Genomic DNA, 20,432 nt, shown 5'->3' with positions numbered 1-20,432 from the left:
AGGCTAATATGTTGCTTAGTAAGGCTATATCGGCAAAAAAAAAAAAGATATTTCAAGCGAAAAGGGAAGTATGTAGGAGTGAAACGGTTAATCCTCCCGCATCGCCTACCTTTGGGAACGTAAACAACTGTCCGTTAGCCAAAAATGTCCCCCAGTACGTCCACCTTCTCGCCCCGTCTAGATACACCTCATTCAAAAAGGGTTCCGGAAGCCAGCAGAAGCCGTGATGGTCCTGGTAGATCCCCAGAGAAAATGTGTCTTATAAATTAGCTCAATACTCATCACTTAGTCGAACACTTATTGGTGAGAGATGTGGTAAAATGTTTTTCGTTGTGTCTACTAATCCAGTGGTTCCCAAACTATGGTCCCGTGGACCAACCGGGGTCCCTGAGGGGGTTAGGGGGGACCCAGGAAAATGAGAGCAAAATTCATCAGAGGTGTCACTCTCCAGATGGTTATCACCCCATCTGTAGCATAGGCTGTATAGTTCTGTACCAAGTCATATCTAAGAGCAAAAATCTTCTCAGATAGAGTTCCTTAGCACAAAATCCTGTGAAATGAAGGTTCATGGACTAAAGTATCTGGGGGTCCTTGAAAAGAGATAATTTGGGAAACACTGTACTAATCTATTATTTTAGATTCACGACTTAGAATAAATTGCATATGAATGTATGACAGAGAGAGAGAGAGAGAGAGAGAGAGAGAGAGGAGAGAGAGAGAGAGAGAGAGACCACGCTGACACCTCAGCTGAAGAAGAGAGAACAATCATGTGTGATGTCACTGGGAGTTACAGGTTCAGTATAAACTGGCCATGCAGTGCAGAGAAGAGATACAAATTACAGTGTGTTCCAGCCTTGCTTCTGTCCAGTGCTACCCACCACACAGGGAGTCTGAGATGATTGAATGACTGAAGGAGGAACTGCAGCGACGCTCTGAATTCACACACAAATCAAGGTAAATGGATTACAACTCTGTCAGCATCTATGTAATGTGTGTGTTATAAAATAAATGTAACACACGACAGAGTTGCTTTGCATTGTGTTGTTTTGTTTGCCAATTTGACATCTAAGCCTTGATCATTTTTAAAGTGTTGATTTAGTACAATCATTTTTGGGGATATCCAACATAGTGTATACAGTTCTTGCCTGCTGCAACTTCCATGCCCACTGCAGAGCTACAGCATCAATTGAGGGGAAACTGTGGCTTCAGCATTTTTTTTTTTTTTTTTTTCTAATGTAATTTCTACTCTTGTCATTTATTCTAGCTGTCCATTGTTCCCCGAGACTAGCAGTCATGATGGAGAGAGCTGCACTGCTGCTGTTTTGTTGCCTGGTCATGTCTCTGTCAGGCTCCCCACTCTACCCATCCATTAGGTAAGTCATGATAAGCTCATTCGCTCATAATTAATTAAAATTAAGGGCATAATTAATACAGAATATTTCAGTGGAGTGATGGTTGAAAATGGTTATAGAAAAATATAATTGAAATTCTTCATGTCCTGTTCATTTACCTTACAGATTTTTAGGAGTGCTTTTGAAGTTATTGAAATAAATATTGTTGATGACTGTTTAATTCAGCTGTTCAGATATGAATATTTGTGCAAAAATGTGATATACAATGGCATGGTTAGCAGCAGAAACAATGAATGAATTGCTCGATGAAGTTTATTACTTTTAAGATAGGATTTGGATAGAAATCTGACCTGTATCGACACTAAAACTAAATACTTTGAATAGATTATGTGTCATTCAATGTTGCTAGAAAGCCTTAACATGAGAAATGGATAACATGAACTTTCTCTGATGTCAGTTTTATCACGGACATGGGCATGTTCAGCCTGATATGCTTTACATGAGGCTGAATAGAGCATGAGGCGCGGCTGATAGACAATGACTTGATCCCAGTGTCAGGGCTGCCGGAGCCGCTGCACCCGTGCTCAGGGTGCAGTGGTGCTTCAAACCTTTTCACGGGTCACCCCGCCCGTCGTGCCGTGGCCCCGCGCTCTTGTTATGCTAAGAAGGGTCAAGATGTCTGGATTAGTCACCGTGTTCCATTTACACAGAGCGCCGCACACAGCGTCCAGTGCCACATGCTATTTTTTTTGCGAGGGATAAAAGGAATAACAAGTGGAGGTTTTCGCAGTTAGAATCGAGGAATAACCATCCACCTTGGTCTATCAAAGCTATTTTTTTTATTATTAGATTAGATTTACTATTACATTAGATTCTTACTAGATTGTTTTCTATGTTTGGTCTATAATCAAATACATTTAAGCATTGATATGTGTGTAAATATTTAACTACAGCATTCCACAGTAAGCGACTAAGTGACTGTGATTTGTGTATTGGGATGTGATATTTCTCAGGTTTGGCCAGCGAGACACATCCTTCCTAATGACGTCCTCCATAGAGAATCCAGTGCAACAGCTAGAAGAGGACAGAAGTCCTCCCAGGGAGCAAGCTGAGCTACGGTCAGTGTCTCAGTATAACATGGGGCAATTGAAGATGGATAAGAATGGACAGTAACCAAATGTACCGTAACAAGAGATGAATAAATGCCATAATCTGATGTAGCCTGAAAGAGATCTCTAAAAATGGCTTTTCTAATGATTTGGCTACCCAACCTACAATCACCGAGCATCTTGATGGCCTTTTTCCTCTCATCATACTGCAATTCCCTTTTCCCTCAAAACTGTTCCAAGAATATGTTGTGTAATAAACGAACAAATGTAAAGCGTTCTCGTCCGCTGCCCGGTTTTAGCTCGGGACGACACGCAGACGCCATCTTCACTAACAGCTACAGGAAAGTCCTGGGCCAGATCTCCGCCAGAAAGTTCCTTCAGACCATCATGGGGAAACGGCTAGGGTAGGTAGAAGAAGAACAAGAGCGCCCCGTGTGGTTCGTCTCCGATCTTTGCAATTCCATCAGGAACGATGCTGTGTGTGAAACTGAAATTGCTGGTGTTTTCCTGCAGAGAGCAAAGCGAGAGCTATGTGAAACGTCAGTCGGACGTCTATGAAGGGACCTATAAAGAAGATCTGACATCCATCCAGAGGAAACCGAGATACAGGGGAGCGCATGGGGATGTCAAGAGGCACAGGTCAGTAAATACCAGCACCAGAAAACCTCTAATAAACACACTATTCAGAAAGCTGTTGACACAAGTTTTTAAGCATCACTCTGCATAATGTTAGTCTTTCACTAATCCAAGTCTTTGGTCTTTACAGATTACTGAGTTGAGAATGGCGGACCGGACAAGCTGAAGACAGCCGGTGCTCCTAAACCACTCGACTTTTCAAAACCACCACTGCTTGTTTTCTTATACTTCCTTGAAAATGATATTTTCCCATTAAAGCTGTGAAGAAAATCTACAGCTCAGCTCTTCACTGTGGAGACGATTATGCAGAAGAATTTATGATTTTGCGGTTTTCTTTTCACAAAAACACTAGGAGTTTTCTTCCTCCTACTTAAAGAGCCACTTGATAATCTCACTAGTGAAATCTTGAATAACAATGCTTAAGCCCAGTGATGGTGTAAGGGTAAAGACCCACCTCGAGACCCGATGTGCCCCTGCTGGTCTAGGATCAGATTCCACTAGGACCTAATCTCCTGCGTCTCCCAAACTTCTGTTTTCCCCCCTCAGCTTTCCACTGTCTCTATTGATTGAAAACGAATACTTAAGGGTGTTAATAATCTCTTCAAAAAGTGCTCAGTGGTTTCATCATGCTTTCCTTTCACTACTAAAGAAAGATGAAGAAACTCAAATCATCTTAATTCCTTTATTTCCTCTTTTCATTACAAAAAGACCTCCTTTCCTGGAATTGCCCATAACTTATTTTAACCTTTTTTTTTTCTGGGGGACATCAACTCTTTATAACAGAGGAGAACACCTCTCATCCTCCATATGTGATGCATTGAACAGGCAAACACACTGGCATGGTTAGTAATGATGAATGTGTCAGTGCTACAGTTGATGGTTTAGCCTCAGCTCAAACACGCTGATAGCTAAAACTCGATTACAGGATGAGATGGGCGTTGAGCAACAGGAAAGAGGAATGTACAAAAAACACCAATCAACCCAAATTCCATCAAGAAAAAGCACAAATAATGATCCTAGCTCACCGATAACACATTGGCATGTCGGACAGTCAGAAAACAAACATCACAGGAAAATGAAGTGCAACGATCGTTAGCTTTACAGCCCTCAGTAGGAGTATCTGTCAGTGAGCGTTTGTCCGGTCTCTTAGAGACACAGACATATCTTGTTTTCTTTCGAGTGGCAAAAAAAAAAAATAAGACAAACTGCATTTTTAAATTGTCAATTGGATTCATGAAATACCATGCCATTTTTCAACAGTCTGATGTGATGCATCCTTGAATGACTCCTTGGAAACAAAAAAGAAAAAAAAAATGAAAGACCTTCATCCGTGTCTTCTTTAATTTTCTTGTCCTCATTTGCTTGCAATTCTGTAAGAGAGAAAGAGAAATATACATGAGTTATTTCAGACATGAGATGAATAAGACATTTTATCTTCTATCACCATCACACATTCTGGGTATATTTAACACCTGATTATTGACAAGTCACTTAAAAAGGGCTGACTCATGCATTACTGTGTACAGCCTTCCACACCAAACAGGACGTCACTTGCCAAGAACACTGAGAGATTCTCATGGTGAATGTCTAAGCATTGGACAATGTGTATCTTGGCTCATGAACACAAAACATGTCACTAAAACGGTATGGTACAACCAAAACCATGGGCGCTAAGACTACAATGGAGGGATTAATAATGTGCTGGCACGGCCATGATGGTAATGATCATGGTGGGATGAGTGAGAGGCAAACCAGGGGGGGTCAAATACATGTGAACACTCAGAACTAGAATGAGTGAGCACCACACAGCCATGCACGCTGCCGGCCATATGGAGATGCACTGGGATGCAGTCCATGAGGATGCCCTTACTTCAGCCTTGAAGCCCGGCCATTTGTTACAAATGAGGCCTTTATCGTAGGCTCCTATACTTTGCCAACCTACTACTTTGCTCTGCGGCAATCCTGAAAGAGGAGTAAAGAGAAATTTACAGCAGGGTGTAGAGAGAGGGGTTAAAAAGAGACAGGCACCAACTACAAGGAGATAGGAACTAGCTGGAACCTGAAAATGACATTTCTGATAATCATATTAATTGCAACCTACTACTTGATAAAAAAATATGGTTAAATGGGCTATGGCGTAAATGACAGGAGTCATCGGTTACTCTGGGGTAAAAGTGAGCAATTAGAGGCTGACGTCTTCAGTTAGCGACACAGGGCACAAATTTGTCACTCTGGCCTTTTGAGGGCTCTACATATTGATGGCTTGAAGAAATTGCCCACTCAGATCATCACCCATGCAGATCTGCCTGGCACACTTCTCTCCTGGTCCCAGTAGGCCTGAGCTCTACAGCTGAAGGCTACACTCCACTGGCAGAGAGCCTGGTGTTGCCGTCGGCCTCTGGGGAAACTACTGAGGAGCTAGTGGTGCAGAATAGGCTCTTTAACTCGGTCTAAGAACTACAGAGAGGCCCAAAGCACCAGAGGCCCTCTCATCTGAAAGGGGCCAGCCTTTCTTTCTGGTATCAAGGGCTCTCTAGAAACCATTTGTTGGCCCGTGTTGCCAGGCACCATCAGGAGGCGTACCTCTTGACTGCTTTCTGGGCCAGCATGCGGTTCCCGGCGAGGAAAGTTAGACTGCCGATGATGGCCAGGTACTTGAGGGTCTGGAACATGTTGAGGTGGGTCCAGTAAACATACATCAGGCCCAGCATGGCTGAAACAAAACACCAAAGGGGGCTTGAACATGAACATGTAAACAAGAACAGCTGCTGAGCAGAGATTGAGCCATAGAAAAACAGCCTGAAAACTGTTTTGAGTATGCTATCAAAATATACAATCCAATAGAGAGACAAAGTCATTGTTGCAATTCTTTTGTTATCTTGAACAATAGCAGATGAATAGAAGGTGAAATGGCTGAAAAGCAACATAGTGTCATTTCTCTAGTGATACACATTTCAAAGCTTGGGACTGACCTGCATGTCCTACATGGAAGAGAATGGAGCTGGGAGAGAAGCTGAAGTTGGAGATGTTGGCTCCGAGCTTAAACCACTACAGAGGAGAGGGGCAAAAAGACAATGCAAACAAAGAGCTGAAAAATGGTTTCCCATGTAATGCACAATGCACGGATCAGAGTCCACTGTAACAATAACTATTACTCAGCACTGCAAATGTCAGGAAAAAAAATACACCATTGCGTTTGTAATTTCAAATTAAAACAAGTGCTGCAATCATCGAAAACCGGGGTCTCATTCACTGGGTATCAAGGTTTCCTTCTGAAGAGCTTTGCTGGGGAAAAAACACACTGTCCATCCAGCAATAATAACACAACTCAGAGTTTCAGTATTCAGAGTAAAAAGTATTATTAATAATAGCATTATTAATAATAGCAATAATTATAATAGTTTAGTTTTCGTTTGTGTTTTAAGAGAAGATAGATTTTGCTAAATGCATTTCCTCAGACAGCTTGTTCTACAGTTTAGCGGCCCTGATGGCAAAAATAACCTCATAAGACCTCATGGAGAAATATTTCACACAACTTAAGTCAAAAATATTACCAGGATGAGCAGCAGCAGGAGGGGGGACAGGACGAGAGCAGTGAAGGTGTTGGAAACCACCGTGGGAGGCTTCTTCTCCGGCTCCCTGAACAAGTGCTGCCGAGACAGAAGGACATTTAAAAGCTGTGGAACTGCTCGTCACTGCTTATCGTTTTTCTGCTGTACGTGATTCATACAGCAAGTCATATGCAAGCGAGAAGTAAACCAGTGTTACCTGGATTTCTGGTTTGGGCACATAAAGGGTCTTCGGCTGAATGGTAGCTGGGGCCTCCTCGTCCAGGAACTTCAGAAGAACATCCGCCTTTCAACACATAACAGATCAACTTTAGAGCTCAATATCAAATTCTAACTAGTTGATCACTAGTTACAACATCAATCAGTATCTCCCCACACCTCCACCAACATGACACTTGGCACTCACCACATTCCACAAGATGGGGTTCTCCAGGGTAGCGTCCCCAACGATGAGATAGAGGGAGTAGGTGCCAGAGATGGAGTCAAACTCAGATTTCCTCTCCGCTGTGTCCAACTCAAACTTGTACAGATTCTTACTGTCTGGTTCGGCCACAAACACAACCTCTTGGCCAGTTTTATGATTGTGCAGCCTGACAAAGGTCTGTGAAAATGGAATAAGATAAGTGAGTCCTAACTCCTTACTGAGGGATGCTAGTTTTATGTGTGTCTGTTTTTACAGACATAAAAAAACAGTAATGAGTTAAGGAATGTAAAGACATTGGAATGATTACACACAGGCAGAAAACTCCAACTAGGCCACCTAGATTTATAAAATGATGCTTGAGAGACCAACATAGCAGCAACAGCCCAAACATGCCAGCTTTTGGCTGCTGACTTGTGTTCATACCCAAGTAGTACTGAGTACAAACCTGGTGAGGAGTAAGCTCTACTCCGGTGTTGACGTCGACCAGCTGGAAGGACATGGCAAAGTTCTGGTGGCTGTCTGCTGTGAAGGGGCTCTTGGCTTTGGAGGGATAGTCCACCCTGGGTCATTTCAAAACATGTATTAGTCCATCATCATGCTCCTAACTCTCATTAAAAAGGACTTCATTCATGAAACTTGTTTTCTAACCTGGTGGTCTTGGTGCCGATGCTCTGGTCCTTATCCACAACAGAGAGATCCATATGAGTAATGGCCACCTCAGTGGACACCTTCACTTTCAGCTACAGGTGAACAGCGTCAGAGGGTGGGAGAGAACAAAAAGCAAAGTCAAATCAAGTCAATGTGACAATCTGGGTGACATGCAAATTCCAAAAAGGAACAATTACCATCACATTCATGCACAGTAGACAATTTTAATAGCTACAAAGCTGAATAGGCTTGACACTTGTTAGCCTTGACCAACATAAAGTACCCAAAAAGGGGTTTGAACCGAACAAAACTAAATAATTATGCATGACAAGAACTCTGAACAGCTTAACCATGGGACATCAAGAGGCAGCAGCCAAGACCTTTCACCTCCGACTCAACCAGAACACAATCATTTCTGTCACTTTTCTTTGTCCATGCCAATTAAAGCCAAAAACAACCTCTCTGGAAATATCTGACTGCATGCATATAAATGAGTATGTGACCCATGCACCATTGAACAATACTTTGAAGACATTATTTCCAGGGCCAGTAAAATTATGCGTGATCCATGCAAATTATACATGATGTCTCCAATAGTGAGTACAAGCTCACCTCAACGTGATTGGCAACCAGTCGGCTATCCCCTGTCACTGCAACGGTGAACTGGTAATATCCGCTGGCTGGCTGGTTAGACATGAAGTTCAGTTCAAAGATGCCACTGAAAAGCAGAATAAAAGAATCACACACTGTGTGTCCATACTGATGTACACCAACAAGCCAGGCTCTATTGATGAAGAATGTCCACTTGTACAGCACCTGGTGCTTGAAAGAGCAAGTCAAAAAAATGTGCAAAAAAAAAAAAATTCTGAAGAAACTGTGAATGTGTTTGCTGAAAATGCAATGGCCCTAGTTAAACATAATTGAGAAGTCAACGAAATGCATTAATGATTACATTACATTTCTGTAATTACATTACTTGCAGTTTACATTACATTTCTGTGAACAATAAAAATAAAACTAACTCAAGAATGACTATCGTTTAAAAAAACAAACTTCACTTAACTGTTGAAATTTTGGTAATTGTGTGTGTGAGGGGGCAGCCAATGAGGTCAAATAATGAACTGTCGTGTTTACATTTCTTCTAACTGTTGGGGCAGTTTTAAAGTTGTGGGTGGGGGGGGCGGCTAAATCAATGTAAAGGAATGATACATACTCATTGAGAGTGAAAGGGGCTTGGCTGAGTATGACACTCTTGGAGGCCACAGAGTAAGCAGATTCCACCAGCACACTGGCCGAGGTCAGAGGTTGAGACAGGACATCAGTAACAAGAAGCTGTGAATCAGACAGGTGGAGACAAACAGCATTACTACGAGGGAGATTCAAAATGGTGCTGAGGACAGTAGCTCTGTGAAGACCTTAAAGGCGTACCTGCAAGGTCGGCTGGCTGTGGGACACTGTTGCTGGACCCTGAGCACTGACAATAACCGGCACATGGAAGCGGTTGCTGGAGAGGGCGGCAGCAGCGCTCGCCACGCTGAAGGCCTCGGCCAGAGAGTCCCAGGACTTCTTGCTAAAGATGGAGTTCACCAGCTGGATGACCTGGTCCTGTGGGGAGAACATATGTTCCATCATCTCCACATACGAATACCCCTGCAGAGAAAGTCATAGGCTGAAATAACACTTAACAGACTGCCGACATGAATGACGATACCTCTTTTAGAGGGGGCTCCATATCCACATGATCTGACAGTGAATAGGCAGCAGTCACAAACAGGGCAGTCGCCTCGAGTCCCTCTTCAAACTGGAGGTAGACGCCACCCAGATCGTCCAAACGAGCGGTCAGATCCTGAGAGGGGAAAGCAAGTCAGTCAAATACAAAAACACATAAATGCCAGACTCTGCTCAAAATCATAGTGTAGAAAAATGTGCATAAATGTAGTCTGTCTTGGCTTGCTCCAAGTGTAAGAATATCTCATGAGTAAAGATGGACTCAGTGCAGTTGGACAGAGACACAGCACCACCTAGTGGACGTTATATAGAGCTCACCTCAATCTCCTCCAGTATTCCTCCAAGCTCGGCCTGCTGGGAGAGGCGGGCTGCTGTCTGCAAAGCCAAGGTGATGCTGTCCAGAGAGATCACAAAATAAATGCATTGACAAATTAACCATGCCCCTACAGGAAGGAGATGATGAACCAACAGATGTTGATGGTACTGCATCGCCTAATCACTATGAGCACAATCGACTGGGTACTTACGCCATAACGTTGTCCTCCTTGTTGATGCGAGCTGCCAGGGCGCCAACAACTTCCTGGGATGCCAGAGGAAGCCCCAGAGAGTTGAGCGCACTCACAGCCCGGTGGATCTGAGTCATAGTCGAGTCTTCGCTAACTGCCGCCAGAAGAATGTCGCGAGTTTCATTGGACACCGGGATCTAAGGAGGGAACAGGAACGTAACATAAGCTTCTTGGCTCATATTTGTAGTGTGGGTGGTCCCAGTGGGAATCAACCGTGTAATCATAGCAGTGCTCGTGTGAAGCTCTACCAATTGAGCAACGCAAACCAATGTTTTTGAATGTTAAGAATGGCACTAGGCCAGCTGACCTGGCCAAAGCAAGGGAAAAGGTTTAGTATTGCTATACCTCACATCCTGATAGGGCTTGACTGGCCTCAGAAGCAAAGAAGAGAGAGTCAACACTTGTGGGGTCTAGGTGGGCCTTGAGGAACTGGCATGCTTCCTGTAAATAAAAAAAACAACACATTTTCTCAGTCACAGTATGCAAATATCAGTGATTGTCATTTGCTCTGACATAAACACAGCTAAACATCATTATGAATATGTAATAAAACAAATAATAAGAGTGATGCTCAGTCTCCCCCATCAGTATTATAAGCACACATTCAGTCCAGAAATGGACCTCAACAATTGGTAATTTTCTTACACTTTGATCAGCAACAGTCGCTCCCAGCTTGGTCAGACCAACAACAGAATAGTATGCAGACTCCAGGTCAGTGAAGGGTTGACTCAAGAGGCTCTGGAGTCTGGCCACATCAGGAAGGGAGAGGTAGTGGGACGGTGTGAGAGCCTGGGCTCCGACAAGAGCCAGGCTGAGGAGAAACAACCTTAACAACCCTGTGGACACAAGGCGGGGACAAATTAACCTGCCAGCTTGCGAAAAGGTGGATTTAACAATTACTATCTTGGACAGTAAAGTCAAAGCAATTTTACAAAGTACATTCATTGCCTTGTGCATACAAATATATATATTCATTCATTGAGTTAGCACTCACTCGTCCATTGCAGGCTTTAGCTAAGAAGCTAGCTAGCTAATAGGAAGCAGGACACTGCATGCGCCGCGTAGCATCTTTTTTATAACTACTGAAAACTGCCATTCGGTAATATCATCCATTATAAAACGTAACTCGTAATAAATACACAAATATAACATCATGCTCGAAGTTAATGAAGTAAATTACTTACTACACCGGGCCATGTCTTGCAGTCTAATGCAGCGTCACCAAAAACCGACGACTACTTCCGGTATTTCAGAATCCGTCTGTCAGCAGCGGTACAACATCCGGCTGTCCGTTACACATGTCAAAATAAAAGCACGGAAGAAAACTGAAGGATACCAAAGCACATATTTATAGCTTCATGTCTACGTTTAGAACATTTTTTTTTTCATTAAGTTGAATGATAGAAAAACGGCAATAGGATTGGCCCCTTACACGGAAAGTTTGGGAGCCCCTCCAACGCCTCCAGCATTAGACTAGTTGAAAACCATTATTTTGAAAAACGCAATCCGGAAGTGAATTCTCTGAGGTGGAGGATGACAGCTTTGAGAATTGGCACTACAAAATCTGGAAAATATTTTTTTTGGTATTATTATTATACACCATACCAATACATCTGTCAAGAAATCCTGGTTCATCTGTAGAGCATATTGTCTATTCGCGATATTTTATTTTCTGCAACCCTTTAAGAAATCATCGACACCGATTTGTTACTTTGACAGATGAATGAACGAACAGCATGCCGAAAATGTCTTCGGTCAGATAGTGAGAACACTTGCTACATCCACACACCGATGTTTGCATTTTTGCTCTTTGGTCAGCATTATTACACTGTAGTGGATCCCTGGTAACCTTGTCATTATTCCTGTGCTAACAACTGATACAAAGGCGCCCTGTGTCCGTCTCTCATTGGTTAACGTTTCTCATCACTTACGTCCATAGGTTATAACCAATGCTGCCTTCACGTGCTCCTCGTAAGCTTCTACTTCCCCATTTCAAAAGCCGACTTGTCGCGCGTTGAAGCGCTTTGGACCAAAATGGTAACAAAACGGACTCTACAACAAAAATAGTTTTTCTTTTATAGCTGCTGGTTTATTTTAGAAATCAAGCAGTGTACAGTTATTTTGTGCTGCAGAGGCAGAATTCAGAGGAACAAACGTGTATTAGGCATGTAATCGATGTTTTCATTAATTTCTTTGCAAAACGTTGTTGTATGGTAAAAGTAAAAAACAAAAAAACCTACAATACTATTTACATAGAAAGCCAAACAACATATAGTAATAAAATGCATCCCCTTGCCATCAATTGTTGACACAACTTTCATGTTCTCTGCCCTCTAACTACTCAACTACTTAGGGATCATGGAAAACCCACTTTCTCTGTTACCCAGTTTTTTGGCTCACCGATGTGCGCTCAAATTGTAATTGCAATATTTCCAATAGCACCTGAACGCAGCACAAGCCCCATGTCAATTTTATCCACATACCTCTGCACATCTTTACTGTTATTATTTATACACGCATACATTTTGATGTTGACGTAACATTTTCATGGTGAATATTTTTTTTTATATTACTGATCAACCCCCACCACTTCACTCCACAATCAAATTCAAAAGATATACAACTGGGAATTTGGATGAGATGATGCAACCTGAGTTTAGATTCTTCACAACTTTAAAAAAAATACTATCAAATTACAGAGATACGTTATGCGATGTAAAACAATGTCATTCACTGGAAGTAAAATACTGCTGTGATTTACCATTGTACATTCACTGCTCTTTTCAAAATAGTTTTAAGTGCAAAAAAAGAACAGAGTGAAATGTGATGCATATCTTGTTTTTCAAGCCTTGCTCAAGGCCTTCTGACTGAGACTGACCGATTTTAAAAGCACCATTCTGTCTCAAATTATCCCTACTCAAGTCATTTGTAGGGCTACGCTGTATGGTATCCATTGCCAGGCTAATGACTAAGGTTGTTCAAAACTATGACAACAATTTCTTTTCTCTACCACCACGTACATCAGCAAAAAGGAAGAAAATAACAAAGTTCTGTATGTGTAACATGTTGGCATATGGTTGAGAGGTGTCTCAGGACAAAATGAGAGCCCGGTTAGGAGCATGGGTTCTCAGTGAGCGTAGGTAGCGTCTCGCTTTCTCCGTCATTATGAGCTGGTCTTCAGTTTGCCCACATACGACCGTCTCCCACTCCTTAGACATCTGAACAGAGAAAAAAGCTTGTTAGAATTATATAAAAAGTAGATATGGTATGTGAAAAACTTCACATTGCTGAGGCATTCCATTCAGTTTAGGTTAAAAAGGTGGAACTTACTGGAGTTGGGGGCGCTGGGCTGGGGAGTATGGCACTATCACTTGGTCCCATAAGAAAGCCCTGATCCAAAATGTTTTCCTCCCTCTTAACGCAAAACAAAGACGAGTCCAAAGAAACTGAGAGTGAAGTTTCCTCCTGTGACCAAAAAGGAGGAAAAGCCAAAAAATTAGCATGCATGTCAAAACTATTGATAAGTTAATAACATATTTATACACCTTTTTTTTTTTACCTTGATGCTGTGTTTGGGTTCAGACTTCGCGGACTTGTGTTTGGCTGCAGCCACCTCATGGCAGTCCATGACATCTAAGGCCAAGGATTTACGCACTTTCTTCATAGGAGGTCGATGCTGGGAGCATTAAAAAAAGACATAAGAATGAAGAAATTCCCAAACACTGCTCATGCAATGTACAATCATTTTATTTACTAATGTTTCGCTCCGCACGGACCGTCATTAGGGTATGGAAATGCCAATGAATCCACCATCAATAGTTTAACTCCCATCCCCTGTGCTCAACTGAAAGCACTGATTTCACTAAGGGGTGAGGGGCATAAGAAAATTATAGCCTAAACATGTAAACTGAATGAAACTTTCAGTGCATTGTTCAATGATGGTGGCAGTAGCAGCTTAGGAAGGTCTGGGTGGGTAAAGCTGTGAAGTTCCTTTGTGCAGGACACTTCACACCCAGCTGCTCCAGTGGAGCTGCTCAGCGGCCAACAGTAGAAGACTGTGACTCTAACCGGCAGCTCCGAGGTGTGAATTTGTGTCGCTGTGTGAATGTGAAGCAGGCAGTCAACTTTCCCAGGATAAACCCTTTTTGCAAACAAGTACTTGATTACAAGAACTTTGAACAAACGTGACAAAATGTTTGACGATAGGTTCATCATCTCTTCATTATTTAGTGCGCTACTGTGCTTTGAGAGGATACAAAGCTAGCATGTACCATCCACTAAAATGATACCGTGTGCTAAAACATTACTATGAAGCATCCTGATCTCGATGTATACTGGACACACAGAGGTGAAGCGGCCATCAATCTCCTCATCGCACTATGCCAAGTTGATCAAAGAGCTCATTTGTACAATTGTTAAGTGTATTCTGTTAATACGGGTGAAGTATGAAAAATCTGTCCCACACTCACCATCATTTTGCGGCGTTGCTCGGGCGGACTTGGACCCACTACCACCAGCTCAATCCCAGCCTCTCTGAGAATGACCTCGTTTATGTCCTCTTCCAAGTTCGGAGTCTGAGGCTTTAAGGCGTGCAGGAGGAAAAACAGCGGCGTTGAAACATCCAGAAACTGAACCGACTCAAACGTCATTATTGCTGACACTCTCAGAGGGGAACTCACCAGAGGCTGCAGAGCACCGTACTTCTCCATGGCATTTTTGAACGGCGTTGGGGTTCGTGGAGTAGTATAGAGCTCCGACTTGTGGTTGGGTGTAATGAACCTAACGTGAAAACAAAGTGTAAACACTCAAAACTCTATAACAGGGGGAACGTCAACCGTCAGATCTGCACTTAAGGTCACGTACACAGAGTTTTCCTTCTGAGTGAGGGGCGTCTTGTCGCGCTGCAGCGGCGTGGTGACGATGGCTTTCTGGCTGCACACCGGCGTGGACGTGAGGGACGGGTTCTCCAGGTCATGAGTGTCCTGTTTGGTCCACATGTTGAGGAACTGAAAACGACACGCGGCAATTTAACGGACTGCGTTGCGAACGGCGCCGCTGAGAAACACCACAAGACGGACTGAAGAGGGGTTACCTGTGACGGAGAGAAGGGCAGGATTTTGACAGGCGTGCTCTTGGGGGTCATGGAGTTACTGGCGTCGGGGGACAGGGCGATGCGGCGGCGGCTCCGGCGGTTCAGTATGGAGGGCGGCGTGACCCCTCCGGGCGAGATGGGGATGAGCTCCCCCTTGCTGCCTTTGCTGAGCTCCTGCAAGGCGCTGCCCTCCAGGCGAAACTGGTGGCGCTCCGGGCTCTGGCTCTCCTCGGGCAGGTCGAAGGCCGCCAGGTTGCACCAGCCATCGAGGTCCTGGCGGCGGAGGAGGCAAACGGTGCACGGGTGAGTACGGTGATGAGATTCATTTCGAAAAGAGAGAATTCCATCAAAAGAAGAAATAGGGCTGGGCGATATGGACCAAAAATCATATCTCGGTATTTTTAGGCTGAATACCGATACGCGATATATATCTCGGTATTTTCTAAGAAGTGGGCTAAATGTTCAGTTGTAAGTAGGGCTGGGCGATATGGACAAAATCAAATATCACAATATTTTTGACCAAATACCTCGATATCAATATTGCAACAATATTGTAGGGATGTCTATTGGTGCTTTCACAAAATATTTACATAATGAGATTTTTGATAAATAATTATCAGTAATGTGGATATAATGACTAAGTGGGTAAAGGCAAATAATAGAACAGCTAGAACAGTCTGGTAAGTTCAAAATGACATCACTTTACTGTAATGCAGCCTTTAAAACCAGGAAAAGACAACACTTATGCCATATCACGATATTATGATATCCAAAAGCTAAGACGATATCTAGTCTCATATCACGATATCGATATAATATCGATATATTGCCCAGCCCAAAGAAGAAATGAATGTTCTAAAATCACTCAGTCTTGAATGGCATATTAACTGCAGTAACACATCAATATAATAAAAATGACAAAAGAAAATCTAAGAGATCTAAGAAATGCATAATAAATCTTTTTTAATCAATAATTCAACTTTATTCACGCAATATTCTTACCCCATCTACCATGTCCATCACTTCCTTCAAGGCTGGGCCTGTGGGGGAGAGGAAGCCAGAGCTGTCCACCACCCAGTTGGTGGAGTTCATTTCTCCTGAAGCGTCTGCTTCCGTCTTGGGGCACAGCCCGTCCTTGGGGGGGGAGGAGGAGGCCTTCGAGGGCCCGGCCTCGCTTGGGCCGACTTTTCTAGCGGCTGAAGTAGACGCTTCCTGCAAGAAGAGGCAAAAGTGGACAACTATAAGAACAATAAAATCACAAACATGGCCACTACTACACAGTACGTGTTGTCTGCAAACACTGTTATTATATATAACAAGACTATTGATGTTCATTAAATTAACCAAAGCAATGCTGTCAGTAAATTGTGATATTTGTCACAGTGATTCTTACTGAAGGATTTGTTTTCTGCTCTGGCTCCTTGTCCACAGTAGCATCAGAGCAATGGGGCATCTGTGAAATCAGGCAACAGGATTTAATTTCTGTTTTATACTCCATTCATCTTTACCCATGAACACACCATGCATGTAGATGAGCACATCAATGAATGGTAGCCCACCTGCATGTCTTTATTAATGCGGGCCAACATCTCTTCAAGTTCATTTGGCTTAAAGACCTCCCCAGCATAGAAGCCCATCTCTAACTTGCGTTTGATGGTAGAATTCCAGTGGTTCTTCACGGCATTATCTGTCCTGTGAATAAATACAAGTTATAACATGAACTCTTTGGAGTAGACGGAATAAGCGAGACTTTACTTTAATAACATGAAAATCTATAAAAATTTAAATTCATCCTCTGAGCCAGTTAAACCCAGTGTTGACAGAGAGCTTTGGAAACAAGAGGATTAGGTTACCTTCCAGGGAGCAGCTTGGCGATCTCAGCCCAGCGGTTTCCGAGCACGCAGTGGGCCTTGTAGATGACGAGGTCCTCCTCAGCGGTCCAGGACGATTTCTTCACGTCGGGGTTGAGGTGGTTGTGCCAGCGCTCTCTGCACTGCTTCCCCAGTCTGCCCTTCAGATGCTTGGCTACCAAGGCCCACTGTTTGTTGCCATAGAGGTTCACAAGCTCTATGACCTGAAAGGCGAAATGGGAGGCAGTCAGTATGCATCTGAAAATGGACACTAGCATCGTCACTAACTCATAGGTCTATCAACACTGTTCATGGAAAGATGCGGTGCTGGCAATAAAATGAGTATTCTCACAACCAACAAGTCATTTACCTTTTCATCCTCCTCTTTGGTCCAAGGACCTTTAACCAAATCTGGATCCAACACCTTAAACCAGCGGTGCTGACACTGGTGTTCAGTGTGATTCTAAGCAAATAAAACAAGTGTTAGAAGCTACAGACAATGCTCCTTACAAGTCTCTAAAGCTTATTATAAAAGTGACAATAGCAGAAAAGCAGATCAAACTCACTGGTATAAAGCTGGCAATATATTTCCAATCACTTGATCCCACTTTTTGAACCAGAGCCTTAAGGTTGTCATCCTGTGTAAATAAAAAAAATGAGCATGGTTATGTTGCCAGGGAGCCATGGTTACTTTACCTGTATGAGAAGCCGTCCAGGCCACATGCTAAAATACTGGGACATGTTGTGACAATCACCTCGTCTTGTGTCCATTTCACCTTCACTTTTCCACAGTCTCTCTGCTCAGCCACATCAGAGTCGGTGTCCTGATACATGGCTTCCTCTCCATCCTCCCTGAAAAACAAACAGCTGTGATTAAGATACACTTACAAAGCTGATTTGGAAATCAGAAACTAGCTAGGCTATGCAGACTGGCCCGCCCTTGTGGTGCGGCGAGGCTAGCTTGATTATCAAGTTTATCTGTAGGGCTAACTAGGGTTTGGGGCCTAACTTGGCGATTTCGTAGGTTAAGGGTTGGCAAAGTTATAAGGTTAGTGCAGTGTTTGCCAGGTTTAGTTTATTCCTGTGAGTGGACAGAAAGGATGTCTAACGCCAGAAAGCAAACACTGCACACTGTTAAATGGGATTGTATGGAAAAGGGCGGCAGAAGTTAGAATCGATATTCAAAACTAACGCCAAATTAGGTCGCAAAATGTCTGATTTAGCGTTATTACAGCTGAATGCATTTAATAATGTGACGTTAATTGTTTAAGCTGGTTTATACGACAATAAATAAACTTGATTCAGATAGCAAAGATCAACATCTTACCCGCGCGGCCACCAAGACATTTCCCAATGTATCGGTTGTTTACAATCAGACGGTGATTTGTACTGCTGCTTCTGCACGTCATGTGCGTGTATTCCGATATTATGCCGTTGTATCCAGCTTGTTTATTGCCTTTATAAATTAATCTGTGCTGCTGATACAAAGTCAGTGCTGCACTGTTGAATGCTACAGCCTGAACAGCTGGAGCGACTTGTTGTCCGCGCTCCTGGATTTCTATCTCGCGCGCTTCTTTTCTCCTAGAAACCGGGTAGTGACGTAATGCGCCCTGGACGTGCGCGTAGCTCAACCAGCGTGAAGCCAGCAACAGCAAGGTAAAACACTTCCGGTGACAATCTTCAAAATAAAATCTATAACACTAGGAGCTATATTATATTCTATAGCCTTAGGTATACTTCTGCAACTGAAATATGGCTTTTAATATATACTGTAGCAAGGACATTTTGCAAAGGACATCTATTCAACAGCATCACTCCATACTGACATTATGTACACCCAATTCACTTTTATTTTGTATGCAAAATTGCCTTACTTCTGGTGTTGTTTTAGCTCTCTCTAGCTGGCTTGACGCAGCTAGTTATAACTAGGATACTTGTTATATAGCGACAAAGCAACAGGGAAAAGAATGTTGTTTAGTCGCTGTCGTTGTTTAGTCGCTGATACCAAAAATGCCTTGTGTCGTTTTTCATTAACACATTAAACATTATTATGGAGTCGACGCATTGTTTTTTTAATTTTTATTTTCAATTTCCACTGTTGAGTTCAATAGGATAAACCTTTCAAAATCCTTCTCTACAATGGAACTATAAACTACAGAACACAACACCTATGTATTTACAGTGAACTTCTGGACGGATATGCAAACAGGCTACTAATTGTGAATGACAAAATGGTTACAAATATTGATATCTCACATTTTGACATTCTCTTTTACTTCACTCACTTCTGCCCAATTCGTCAATAGGCCCATGGTAAAGTAGCCTATTTATTTTCATTCAAGTTCAAGATCAAAACAGAACAAATGTACAGAATAACTGTCTGTTGCAGTTCGTTCCCTTTGTAGCCACGTCTGCATTACTTTTCTGATTTTAATTTATTGTCTGTATAATTATCCTCTGTGTAGGCAGTATTTGTAATGTAAACCCTCTGGTCTTTTTCTCTTTTTACAGTAGAACGAAATTGTAAATTATTAAATATTTCATGACAGCACCATTCTGCACAGTCTGTCTGTTTAACCAGCTGAACTTGTATCAGATACAGCTCGAGCCTCCAGCTGGGCCAATTAACAAGCAGCTCCAATAGTTTAAAACCCACCTGATTTCAATTGGCACTCATTAGCCCAAAGAAACAATGGAGAGAGGTTTTGTTATTACAGGTACGAAAAGTTTTTATTAAGACGGTACTTTGATTTGAATCACCCAAATCTGATCAGATGTGATTCCTGTTGCCACCTGTTTTGTTTTGTTTCTAGGTGTGAAAAGCTTTGAGTGTATGTCTCCATCCGAGCTGGACAGGAAGTTCTTCGGGGAGCAGAGTCTGCTGTCAGCTTTGTCACTGGAGCAGCTGTCCACGTCGAACGAGGGATGCGAGGCCCAGCCGCCCGTCCTGCCCTCCCTCTACCTGTCGCCGGACTCGGCCTCTCCCTCTGCCGTGACCTCCTTCACCCGTCGGGACAGCCACACTCCTCACCTCGCCGTGCCACTGTCTCTGCAGGGAAAGTCCTCCACTCCCTGCAAGTTCCTCCAGAAGCACAAACTGGCGGGTGCTTTGGACCGGTCGGACGTCGATCTCGCGGCCTCGCAAATCTCGTGGGACGTCTCTCTGATTAAATCGGAGAGCAACAGCCCCAGGCCGGGCATGGAGTCCAGCAGTCTGGAGTCGACCTGGAGCCCCAAACCCGAGTCTGCGTGAGGTTCGCTATCTGACATTGCCTCCCTGATATGATCAGCAGCCTCCCCTTACAAACATTTAAACAACATGGAGGCAATTCAGAAGCTGTGAAGCAAGAAACTGGGGATTCTACAGCCATACACTTGGTTCAAATCTGGTGGCCCAGAGTGGATCTTGGAGATGGATTTCCACCCCCCCACCCCCAGTGCTGGATTAGAACCAAGTT

General features: G+C 43.2%; 3 protein-coding genes across 4 annotated transcripts; 1 reads left to right on the top strand and 2 right to left on the bottom strand.

The window, feature by feature from the left end:
- Window positions 1-1,290: 1,290 nt before the first annotated feature.
- On the top strand, window positions 1,291-3,667 carry ghrh (growth hormone releasing hormone). The gene is made up of 5 exons (XM_071519266.1): window positions 1,291-1,373; window positions 2,366-2,470; window positions 2,761-2,865; window positions 2,975-3,104; window positions 3,644-3,667. The coding sequence occupies exons 1-5, from the start codon at window positions 1,294-1,296 to the stop codon at window positions 3,665-3,667; spliced, it is 444 nt and encodes a 147-aa protein (XP_071375367.1). The 5' UTR covers window positions 1,291-1,293.
- Window positions 3,668-4,992: 1,325 nt separating this feature from the next.
- rpn2 (ribophorin II) lies at window positions 4,993-11,307 on the bottom strand. 2 transcript variants are annotated; one of them, XM_071519272.1, is made up of 17 exons: window positions 11,217-11,307; window positions 10,678-10,868; window positions 10,378-10,473; window positions 9,994-10,169; window positions 9,785-9,860; window positions 9,450-9,584; window positions 9,167-9,343; window positions 8,952-9,070; window positions 8,351-8,456; window positions 7,739-7,830; window positions 7,536-7,650; window positions 7,073-7,267; window positions 6,866-6,952; window positions 6,652-6,747; window positions 6,070-6,145; window positions 5,681-5,810; window positions 4,993-5,059 (listed from the first exon to the last, which is right to left on the bottom strand). In XM_071519272.1, the coding sequence occupies exons 1-17, from the start codon at window positions 11,227-11,229 to the stop codon at window positions 5,008-5,010; spliced, it is 1,932 nt and encodes a 643-aa protein (XP_071375373.1). In that variant the 5' UTR covers window positions 11,230-11,307; the 3' UTR covers window positions 4,993-5,007. The 2 variants fall into 2 exon arrangements, with proteins under 2 accessions (XP_071375373.1, XP_071375374.1); XM_071519273.1 differs by lacking the exon at window positions 4,993-5,059 and having other exon boundaries at window positions 5,668-5,810.
- Window positions 11,308-12,125: 818 nt separating this feature from the next.
- Window positions 12,126-18,511, bottom strand: mybl2b (v-myb avian myeloblastosis viral oncogene homolog-like 2b). The gene is made up of 15 exons (XM_071519274.1): window positions 18,302-18,511; window positions 17,730-17,826; window positions 17,541-17,612; window positions 17,345-17,437; window positions 16,978-17,198; window positions 16,684-16,816; window positions 16,518-16,577; window positions 16,127-16,336; window positions 15,125-15,397; window positions 14,896-15,038; window positions 14,712-14,811; window positions 14,502-14,612; window positions 13,592-13,708; window positions 13,363-13,497; window positions 12,126-13,250 (listed from the first exon to the last, which is right to left on the bottom strand). The coding sequence occupies exons 1-15, from the start codon at window positions 18,319-18,321 to the stop codon at window positions 13,122-13,124; spliced, it is 1,914 nt and encodes a 637-aa protein (XP_071375375.1). The 5' UTR covers window positions 18,322-18,511; the 3' UTR covers window positions 12,126-13,121.
- Window positions 18,512-20,432: the final 1,921 nt, after the last annotated feature.

The sequence above is a fragment of the Centroberyx affinis genome, unplaced genomic scaffold (assembly GCF_046629955.1).
Source record: "Centroberyx affinis isolate AG114_WGS23_722 - 3 ecotype Tasmania unplaced genomic scaffold, CSIRO-AGI_Caff_v1 ptg000678l_1, whole genome shotgun sequence".
Lineage (NCBI taxonomy): Eukaryota > Metazoa > Chordata > Actinopteri > Beryciformes > Berycidae > Centroberyx > Centroberyx affinis.
This window is presented reverse-complemented; position numbering and strand designations above follow the sequence as displayed.